At 38.5% G+C, this 11,665-nt stretch overlaps 1 protein-coding gene across 1 annotated transcript; it reads left to right on the top strand.

Moving 5' to 3' along the window:
• Positions 1 to 229: 229 nt before the first annotated feature.
• On the top strand, positions 230 to 9,557 carry wfs1b (Wolfram syndrome 1b (wolframin)). The gene is made up of 8 exons (XM_073820901.1): positions 230 to 382; positions 2,839 to 3,057; positions 3,689 to 3,765; positions 3,836 to 3,980; positions 4,214 to 4,387; positions 4,578 to 4,655; positions 4,761 to 4,918; positions 5,614 to 9,557. Exons 2-8 carry the CDS (start codon positions 2,847 to 2,849, stop codon positions 7,444 to 7,446), a joined length of 2,676 nt encoding a protein of 891 aa, XP_073677002.1. The 5' UTR covers positions 230 to 382; positions 2,839 to 2,846; the 3' UTR covers positions 7,447 to 9,557.
• Positions 9,558 to 11,665: the final 2,108 nt, after the last annotated feature.

The following is an 11,665-nucleotide window of genomic DNA, read 5'->3' as shown; positions in this document are numbered from 1 at the left end:
CATACTTTCAGGTTTTAGATTAAACTAAAACTTGCTTAGCATTATAACTAGATCAGTATTCTTTTTTCACGTGGTTGTGGGTATTGAGCAAAATAAAGCAAAATATATAACGCATCTTTTTATTTTATTTTAAGGTCTTTTATTTTGAAAGTCGAGGGAGGCAGCAACAGGAACTTGAATAGGACAATGTCAACATTTTGGTCCAGTCAGACAATGGGGGAGGGTTTAATTTAGTGAGCAGCATCTGGATGGGCCTCTGCTCTGTTCGCTGTGCGCTCATCACTTATTTTAGCAACTGTATCTGGTATCAGAATACACTTAAGGAACAAGGGTTATGCTGACAGCTCTGTAATACTTATGATGGAGTAATAGAGGAGCTCAGGTAAGAAAACAAGCGACAGAAATGTCGTTGCAGTAGGTGATTGACGATTCGCTATGTAGTTTCAATATGTACTGTATGTTTGTGAAGAGCGTTCACAGACAAACAGAAAAATCAACAGTTTAAGCGTTTGGAAGTGATCGGAGGCATTTCTGTTTGCTACTCCGTGCTTGTCGATCAGTGTTTGTTTATCAGTGAGTGTAACTTTACTTTCTGTTCTGCCGGTCAGTAGTGAAGGTGACACGGGTGAGCAATGACAGAATGACAGCTCAGTCTTTTTTGCATCTTCGAGTGTACAGTGTTTACAAAACATTTACATGGTAACAATTGCTTTTGCTGTATAATTTTCGTCAAATTAATTTTTGTAAAATCATACATTCATGTGGGCTCTCTGTAAGAATCTTTCAGAATTCCTTTGTTGTTTTTTTATGATGACAATACACGCTAAGTTTCGTATTGGTAATGATAGTAACAGTATGGTAGTGGAATCTGTTGGTACCATAGCATTCTTTTAACCCCTTACACTCTGCGGCTATTTGGGGGATTTCCGCCTGCATTTGGCCTACCTAAATTCAAATGGTTCCCCTATACACATACAATGGAGGAAATTAAAAAAAATGGTTTCATTGTATAGAAAACCATTTAAACTACATAATATCAGTGTAATTATTTATAAATAACATTATATAGGTTTCAAAAACTACAATAAAAACAAAAAAATCATAGGCGCTTTTTGATTTTTTTTTCAAAAGTGTTTTTTTGAAAGTCTGTAACTCAGGATTTAGGTGTCTCAGTTCTTTGCAAATTGTTTTGTTTGATTCCACTAGGTCTCAGGATATACCAGAAAAAAGATTTTTTCATATAACAGTTTCTAATTGAAAGTTATTGAATTATAACCAAAGGGAGTCACATTACCCCTTTTACCCCTATTTCCCCACTTTTTTCCCCCTAAAAGTATACTTCTGTTTCTTAGCAAAAACAGGTTTTATAAAGCATATTACCCCTTAGAATACTATTTTACTATGTACCATAGCACTTTTCATGATTATTGACTGAATTATGTTTCATTTTTATGTTTGCCTGTGTATTTACTGAAACACCTACTGTACTTTATTGTCAATATTCAATATACACTCAATACATAGCTTAGCAGATTGTTTTGGTGTCCTTTACGTTTCAAAGTAATTATAGGAATAAAACAAACCTGAATAGAAGCGCTGTAATACTTATAGACGCGCTTATGAGCCGCGGATCCTCTGCTCTCCATGGAAACGGCCCGTTATTTATTCATTTAGCGTCTATTTTGGATAATGGCGACCGCTATATTCCTCTGAGACATTATATCTACACTCAAAGAGTCCAAAAACTACATATCCCACAATTCCCCGAACCGTCGAAGCATCTTGTGTGACCCGGAACCTCTCCATGACACTTCTTCTTCTACGCGCTGGATATGCGTCTGTGTCATCGTTCACAGCTGTGTTCAGCACAGCGGGCGGCCGGAGAGTGTAATCTGATCTACTGAGACGCTCTGAGCGCGGCCGCAGACACACACGCAGCTGCTTGAGCGGCTCAGAGCGCACACACATAAGAGCGCAAGTGGATAGAAAAGCGCGTCTGGCAAAACAACGGATTTCTCAGCAATGAAGCAACGCAGAAACGTGAGAATGGTCTCGTTTGAGAGAAGAGATCCTAATCTAAAAGATAAAATGGCTTTTTGTTTAGTTTGTGGCTATTTGCGGCTAACTGAAGCAGTAGAATATGGAGGAAAGTTATAGAATATGTCATTTTACTCTTGAGGTAATATTCTGACATCGCGATTCGATTGAAGATTATTTGATCTCTGTTTGTCACACAATAAAATGATTTATATGGTCAGAATCTTGAGAAAGAGAGCTTTCTTGTGATATATGACTTGTCTGTTTTGAGAAAAATATAAGAAATACACATTCTTTGTAATAATTCTTCATAATCGTTAGGCGGAAATTTGTGTTTGGAACAACATAAATTCTAAGCATAATTTTACTACTTTATGAATCATTAAACTAGAAGTTATGGTATTCCTAGTAAAGAGGAGACTCTAAGCTTTCAAATGAGACCATATTTGGGCTGATACTATATGAGGAAGGTCGTGTAAATGAAGCAGCAACATTTTGAAACACTTTTTGGAGTTTAAGAGGTTAAATTAATGGTGTGAATGTTCTTTTTATGTAATAAAACATCATTTTGGGTTTTAAAATATAGTCACTTAAGTCTTACTTTTATACATTAGTACTACATTAGTAATACTAATAAAATACAAATTAATGTACTTAAATTAGTTGGAAACAAGAAGTAGAACATTTAAGAAAAAAAGAAAAAAAAATCAAAACTGATGTAGTCAATAAAACACAGGAATGAAGAGATAACTCCCCATCATTTTTTAAACTTAATACAATCTTTGTGTCTTTTTGTTTTAGGCTTAAAAATGGACGCCTCTCTTCTTGAATCTTCACTGACACCCCCAGCTTCACCTGTCTCCACGACTTTCTCTGCATCTGGGCACACCATTCATCCTGTGTCCTCTTCAACAATGACTACATCTCCACATCATGCCTCACAGACAGGTCGATCCCAGCTGAATGCAGCCAGCAACTCCCACACTGCCTTTCTAGGACAATCATCTTTTTCTCTACAGGGTACGGATTCGATTAATGTCAAAGAACACACAGTTTGTGTTTGTAAGAATCCATAATGCAAAAGAGGCAGGGATAAAATATATGTAAGTGCTGTGTCAGTGATTATTTCACCCGGTCAAGGCAAGTCAGATGTCACATAGTTCCGCACTGGTATTCCCCAAGTTCATGTAACATGAATCATTGATTTAGTTTAGATCTTCTACTACACACTGACCAGTGCTATTATTATTAAGTAAAACATATTAAAATAGTTTTCAGTAATTGAAATAAAGGTGAATTCACACAAATGATAAAGATTAGATGAAAATCTTTTAACATTTAAACATTTAAAAACGCTTTCATATTTATATATAAGAAAGTGTAGTACACTCAGCTACATTTAACATTCATAGATATGCCAGGACAGCATTGCCTGAAAACACTGATCTGCTTTGCAAACAGTTGCAAATAAGTTGGTGTAGGTAGTCAGTGGTGAAGATCTGATTTGAAAAACAAATGTGTGTAAAAATCTGCTGTGTAAACATCTTTAGTATAACCTGGGCTGGTTTACTACTATACATGTACATATTTGTTGTGACCGCATAATATGAATTTGAGGCTATTTGTGTGTGTGCTTCTTTTCATATTCTAGGGGAAATCACAGAGGAACTGAGCATAGATGATCTTAAACAAAGGGCGAAGAATGGAGACACCAAAGCACAGACAGAGGTCTGAATAACACAAACACACTATACATCTTTATAATAATTAGAAACACTTACCCTGTGTTTTTGGACAGATTGGTCGATATTATCTGAGATTAGCGGAGCGAGAAGATGAGGAAGTAAATTCTGTTACTGCCGTTACATGGCTGCTCCAGGCTGCAAAAAATGGACGGAAAGATGCGATGAAACTGCTACAGCGTTGCCTGCATGAAAGGAGGGGTAAAGCAGATACTTTTTATGATATCTAGATTATGAACATATAATAATTCCTTTCTCTGTACTTACACTACCAGTCAAAAGTTTAAGAGAATTGGGAAGTGTGTCCAAACTTTTGACTGGTAGTGTACATTTTGACTGTAATTATAATGAATGTGTGTGTGTGTGTGTGTGTGTGTGTGTGTGTGTGTGTGTGTGTGTGTGTGTGTGTGTGTGTGTGTGTGTAATTATGCCAGGCATCACAGCTGAGAACAGAGAGGAGGTGTGTTCCCTGGCATGTGAATCTCGTTTTCAGCGCAGTGTAAGGAAAGCAGCTCTGGTCATGTACTGGAAACTCAATCCAGAGAGAAAGAAGAACATCACTGCTGCTGAACTTCTGGAAAATGTGAGCCAGCTTAATGCTGAGACAGGTGAAACATCAAGAGTTTGTTGTTGTCCTTGTGATCATCTAGTTTGGCAATGTTGAAAGAATAGTTCTTCTGTCATTACCCTTTTGTTGTCCCCAACCTGTATGCTGTTATAATTTTCCTGTGAAACTTAAAATAAGTGTAATATCTCCAGAACATTTAACATGCTTGGTGTGTCTTCCTCCTCCGCTAGATGGCGCTCCCAGCAGCCCTCTCTCAACTCCAACACAGAAACAAAGAAAGGTTTTGGAGAGTTTGGTTGCAGGAGATGGTAAATGATTGTGTTATCTTCCATTTACAGTCTAATAAACTTCTAATACATATATGGTATTAAGAATATATAATATCTTTAATCTATGTGTCTGTTCTCTGGCAGGGGCTAATCGTGTAGGTGTAGAAGAGTTTGTTGAGAATACTAAACAATATGCTGAGGGTATTTCCCCAACACCTGCCATGGAAGGGGTCACAGGTGATGATGATGACGACGATGAAGGACCAGTAAAAAACCCAGATGAACTGCCTTTGCATCAGAAGGTGTTATTACATTTCTGCTTAAATCTATGTGAAAACTTGATGAGTTGACTCATTGTGTACTGCCTAAGTGGCCAGCTGTCCACACAAATGGTATCTTAACCAAAGTTGAGTCTCCTAAGTAATTCACTTTAGGTGTCCTTCATAGACAATAGGAGCTGATTACAAACAGGATGTTGGCTAATGTTTAAGATATATTTATTGGATGAATCTTTAATCTGGTAGAAAACACTGCTTATACACTGCATTTTACTCCATGTCTGTCACAAATACACATTTGGCATGATCAACATCATCAGTGTTAGAGTGTTTCCCTATAAATCACTATGAAAACAGTGATCATATATTAAAGTACAACAGGAAAAAGAAAGTTTAATATTACATGATATTTGGGGTCTTCTAAAAGTCTTCTGGCGATTGCTTTATATGATGAACAAATTTATTTTAGGCTGTTATTCTCATACAAATTTTGGCTGTGTATGTTTCGGGGATCAACAAAAGTCTTATGGGATGACAATTATATTTTTATTTTTTGGTGGACCATCTTAATGACTTAATGACTGCAAATTCTTAATATTTCAGAAAATTGACATCCCTTCTATTTAGTAAAGCAGCTCACTATGTTTTGAGACAGCCAATATTATAGTGTACTAAAATATTATTTTTAGTTAAACAAATCATTTTCTTTGTATTTACAGGTGTTGAAGTTTCCCCTTCATGCGGTGATGGAAGTGAAAGAGGTGTTGATTGACTGGGCATCACGTGCTGGCATGCAGTGGATTAGCGCTCTAATACCTACTCATCACATCAATGCCCTCATCTTCTTCTTTATCATCTCCAACCTAACCTTGGAGTTCTTTGTCCTTGTCATTCCCCTCATTATATTCTACCTCTCCTTTGTGTCAATGGTAATCTGTACGCTCCGAGTCTTCCAGAACAGCAAGGCATGGGAGAACTTTCAAGCGTTGACAGCCATGTTGTCTCATTTTGAGCCAGGGATCGACCTTGAACAGGCAGAGTCAAACTTCACATGGAATCACCTTGAGCCATATCTCTACTTCCTCCTCTCTGCGCTTTTCCTCATCCTTTCATTTCCTGTGGCAGACAAGTCCTGGTTGCCATGTTCGGAACTGGCTACAGTTGCAGTTTTTTTCACTGTAAGCAGCTACTTAAGCCTGCGACCAACAGCGCAGCAGCATGCCAAGTTTGCTCTGCTCTCCCAGGTTGCCTCTGCATTTTTTGCATTCATGAATCAGTTGCTGGGAGGCTGGGTGGGTCGTATAGTTGGTGGCGCTTGGTTCAGCATGCACCTTGGTGACCGTTTGGTACTGCATGTGGGTGTGCCTTGTGTTCTGTATCTCTACCTCCTCTACCTGTGTTCCCGTATGGCCACAGTAGGTGGTGCACGTGGCACCTACTGTGTGCTGCTGCCCTACCTGGTGTGCTTCTTCTGGTGTGAACTGTCTGTCACACTGTTGCAAGAGTCCACAGTATTGGGGCTTATGCGTACAGCTGTGGGCTACCTCCTTTTCTTCTTCGCTTTGCCTGTGTTATCGCTGGCTTTAGCAGCCGTAATGCTGGTGCAGCTAGTGCAGTGGTTCCTCGCCCTGGAACTGACCAAAATGGTTGTAACGGCGTGCATTTGCGTGCTGCCTGTCCTGCTGCGCTGGTGGACACGCTTTAGCGTGTCGCCCTTGGCAGTGCTGCGCTCTTTGCGGCGTAGCAGTGTGGTCAAGTTGATCCTTGTGTGGATTTCAGCTCTGGTGCTCTTCAGCTGGTTCTACGTGTACCGTTCGGAGGGGATGAAGGTATACAATTCCACCCTGACTTGGCAGCAGTACAGCGACCTGTGTGGCCCTCGTGCCTGGAAGGAGCGAAACATGGCACATGCCCAGATCCTCTGCAGTCACTTGGAGGGACACCGGGTGACGTGGGAAGGTCGGTTTAAGTATGTTCGCGTCACTGAGATTGAGAACGGTGTGCAAGCTGTCATCAACCTTCTACCAGTCTTTGTAGCTGAATGGGTCCGATGTCTATATGGCGAGGAGTATCCTGCGTGCGAAGAGACCCAGCCTGGACCTGCTGAGCCACTGTGTCAGCTCAAGGCTCTTGCAAAGCACAAGTGCCATGTAAAACGCTTCGAATACTACAAGTTTGAAGTAACTGTGGGGATGCCGCAGAAGGGGCGCAATGGGGCACAAGATTTTGATGACGGTACCAAAGACATTGTGTTGCGGGCTAGCAACGAATTTCGCCGTGTCCTACTGGCACTCAGCTCAGGCAGTGTGGTGGAGTTCAGCACAGTACTTGAGGGTAGACTGGGCAGCAAATGGCCAGTGTTTGAACTTAAAGCCTTGCGCTGCAAGACATGTGCCTCACCGCTTGTACCAATACAACGACAGGTCAAGATTGAGCAGGACTGGAGGGTTAACGCAAGAAACGCCTTTGCGTTCGCCTTCAATTTCCTGTTCCACCCTCTGCTCTCAGCTGAGTTGGACGGTGCTGTAGCTACTACAGAAGTATCTGTGTGAAGCTAGTGGTTTACCATTGGCATGCACTGCAGTGCACAGACTAAATGTTAAAATGTGCAAGGAAACTATTCATACTTGATAAAGTGCTTTTGATAAAAGCGCTATTAAAACGCCAGAGGCACAGTCATCTTGTTTTGTCTGTTTCAAGTATGAAAGTGAACTCTTTCTGTAGCATCTACAGCAGAGGTACCCAGTTCTGTTCCTGGAGGACCTCAATCCTTGAGCTCCAGCCTGCTCCAGTAAAGGAAAGGAAAGGAAAGGAAAGGAAAGGAAAGGAAAGGAGGTGACGTGAGGCCAAGTATGGTGACCCATACTAGGAATTTGTGTTCTGCATTTAATAGGGCTGGGTATTGTGACCAATTTGGCAATTCGATTCGATTCTTATTTTTATGGTTTCGAGTTGATTCGATTCGATATCGATTAGCTATCAATATTTCATTTAAAATGTTAGTTTTGCAGACATGGCATCCATATTTTGATATAAATGCTGGTAACTGAAACTCTCCTACTTAAGTTTATTACTGAAATACACATCTACATTAATAATAGGGTGCACAGTTGTTTATTTTAAACAACTTTTATTTTAAATGAACACTGTAACAAGAAGTCATAAATATGTGTATCCATTGTACACCATGTAAACAAACTGCAAAATGCACATTACTGTAAAAAAAAATAAAAAGACTATAAATGTGCAACAGTGAAATCTATTAAGAACTTCAAACATGTTTAAGAAATTAAACATTTTTCTAAATTCAAAACAGGTCCATCATAAAGCCCTTGTCTGCGTATACAAAACATTCTAACTGTCCATAAAACTAACAGTTCTTAACTACAGCCTAATCATTTTTGATCACCAGATTTTTCTGCAAAAAAAGCAGCTGATCAACATGTTCTGATCTGATCTAAGGCAGCTCCTTTACGCTGTGATTAGATCACCAGCGGTTGAGAAAACTCTCAGCAGGAACACTAGTGACATCTTCAGGACAAGAGGTGAATATTCATATCCTCTTACGTGAAGCACGTGCATTAAGAATCGATTCGGGGATTTCCCGAATCGATAGCGTTGCGTTAAACTGAAGATCGATTAAATTCGGAGAATCGATATTTTTTACCCAGCCCTAGCATTTAACCCATCCAAGTGCACACACACAGTAGTGAACACACACCCGGAGCAGTGCGGCGCCCGGGGAGCAGTTGGGGGTTCGGTGCCTTGCTCAAGGGACTCACCTCAGTCGTGGTATTGAGGGTGTAGAGAGCGCTGGTACTTCACTCTTCCACCTACAATCCCTGCCAGACCTGAGACTCGAACCTGCAACCTTTGGGTTACAAGTCCGACTCTCTAACCATTAGGCCGCGGCTGCCCCCGGTAGAACTTCCTTGAACCCTTGTAATCCTAAAGACCTTCATTAGCTGGTTCAGGTGTATTTATTTAGGGTTCAAGCTAACTTTTGCATGAAAATAGTCCTCCAGGAGCAGACTTGGACACTCCAGTGCTACAGAAACCAAATAAAATTCCACTACAATCCCTAAACAGTTTACTCCTCTAACTATTTAATCAAAAGTTAAGGGATATGAATATGCATCATCATGAGGTGATTGAAAGCCATGCCCAAATTCCCAAAAAAACATTGCATCTGGACTTACTTAATTTTCTAAGTGTCTGGTTTTCCCATATTTTTATTGATTTATAGGACTTTTGAATGTCTGAAATATTTAATTTAGTTAATGTATTGGAAGATAATTAATCACTATTTTGGTGTGTGCCTGTGTTTTATTGTTATTATGCCTTAGACTGGTTCAAAAGTATCTTTTGAATATTTAGGTAACTCACATGTTAGGGCATATAGAACAAATTTGAAAATGATTAATGATTTTTCTGTGAAAATACTGTATAGTTCAATAGAGGTTTATCTTAGACATGCCTACAGATATTTTTATTTTCTAAAAGGTTGAATTATTATTGTCATATATATATATTAATAAGGTCTGTTGGACATTTTAGTAGATATTTTAAATCTTAAAGATTACTGAACAGATGTTTGATTGCTTTGAAGGTACAATCTAGTACATTGCACAATATTAAAACACTGATTTGTCCTGTGTGAAAATCATGTCTTTTATAAATTTAATTTGCGGCACTATCAATATGTGAATGTGCCTGTGTTATATAACAGTCAATACTGAAGTCATTATCATTCCTATACAACCAAAGAGCAGCCACCCACACATGCCGCATATTGACTGTGTTATCTGCATATACTGAGTTTTCCTTTCCATCCTGCTATGATTTCAGTGAATATTCCAACAATGTTTGACTTGGGCCAGTAAACAACAACACTTAACAACCACTGCAAATAACAAAGCAACTGCATTACAAGCTGGTATCATGTCAGTAAACATTGGATGTACAAACACAACTCTTCTCTTCAGAGAATCTAAAGATCTTGTAATAAGAACTGTAATAAGGCAGCAGAGTTTTCAGTTATTTATGAACGATGGAACCATTAAATGACAGAATATATTATATCTACTGAAACTTGAATGCACTGGTGAAAGAAACCTCCAAAACTGTTACCTCTGCTTCAAAAGTTAACTCAACCATGCACCCTTTCAGACTGTGATTGTAGTGTTTAGAAAGTGTTTATATATATATATATATATATATATATATATATATATGTGTGTGTGTGTGTGTGTGTGTGTGTGTGTGTTAATTTCAGGTATCAAATTTAACAAGTATGTCAGAGATTTAAGATATATCTATTTTCTAGTAGGTTGAAATGACTTTAGGATTAGGATGATTTTTTTTTTTTCTGGAGAACAAAATAATGGTGATGCTTTCCTATAAAAAGTAATAGGAAGCAAACATTATTAAAGTAATCCATTTGGGTTTTAATTTTTTCTTTAAAAACAGGGTATATGACATCTGTAAACTTACATCTATGTTTTTGCTTCTACACTATAGTGTTCCTAATATAAGATGGTGATGTTAAATATATACCTGTAACAATAGGTGGCGCCAAACACATGTAAAGCGAGTGTGGCCCCAAGACTGAGGTAGCCCATTACGGTTTACTGGTCTACTGGGTTACGCCTTCTAGCCCAGTGGGTCGCAAGAGTGTTTTGACTGGGCTGTGGTGTGTGCAGTGAAAAAAACAACCAACATTTTTTTTTTTTTTGTATGTATGTGTGTGTTTTACGTTTTTAGGAATAATTAGGCCAACAAGACAAGATTTTGTCTTATATTTGGAACAATAGGTAAATGCAGCTGTCTAGAGTATGTATAAACTATAGGAGCTGCTGAAACTGTTCTGGAAACTGGGTTTGTCAGCCCACAGACATGATTACAGCCAGCCTTTTTCCAGACTTCCTTTTCCCTAGTAACAAGCAGAGTTACAGTGGCTGGCAGACATGTGGCTTACTTCATTTGAAAGCCTGCAATACAGGATCAGTTACTGATTTTACAGGGGGGGGAAAGGATACATTGAAAACTATACAAAGCAATGGCACTGGCTCAACTGAAGAATCACCTGTTTAAACCACAAATAACGTCCAAACAGATTGATTTCTCCTTTTACAATAACCCATGTATCATACTGAGCTGCTAATGTTTTTATAATGATTATATATGATGATACTGAATCCATTATGGTATGAAATAATATGTATAGAATTAAACATGGCCAGAATGGTTTTAATGGAAAATATACTTAAGCATTTCTATCTGGAGAAAAATGTGCTGAATATGCCCTTAGCACAAAAACCTGTTATAATTGCATTAGCTTGGAAAAATTTCTGACAGTGAACCATTTCAAAAAAGAATCCTCACACTCAAAAAGTTAGCATCAGCCTTGTTCCTTTGACAAAAACCCAGTAGGATTTCTGACTATCAAAGTGTATGATTCCTATGTTTTGTTCATCATAAACACCTTTAGAATTTGTATGAATTTTGAAGCCTAAATACAAACATCACAAGTGAAAAGTTAGACTATAAACTAACTACACCACAGTAGCATAACTTTCACATCACCACCATCACTTCTGACAACACTTTTAGCCTTTATTTAAAAACATTTGCCATGAAAGTTTGAGTTAGAAGAGTTTGTCATGATTATAAACACAACATAGCTGGAAAAATGGTTAGTGAGTAGATGAGATGGCATGGGGGTATTTTATATCATAGAATAAGGTGTGAAAATATTTAAAGTGTGTATTA

This window comes from Garra rufa, chromosome 16, assembly GCF_049309525.1.
Source record: "Garra rufa chromosome 16, GarRuf1.0, whole genome shotgun sequence".
NCBI classification, from domain to species: domain Eukaryota; kingdom Metazoa; phylum Chordata; class Actinopteri; order Cypriniformes; family Cyprinidae; genus Garra; species Garra rufa.
This window is presented reverse-complemented; position numbering and strand designations above follow the sequence as displayed.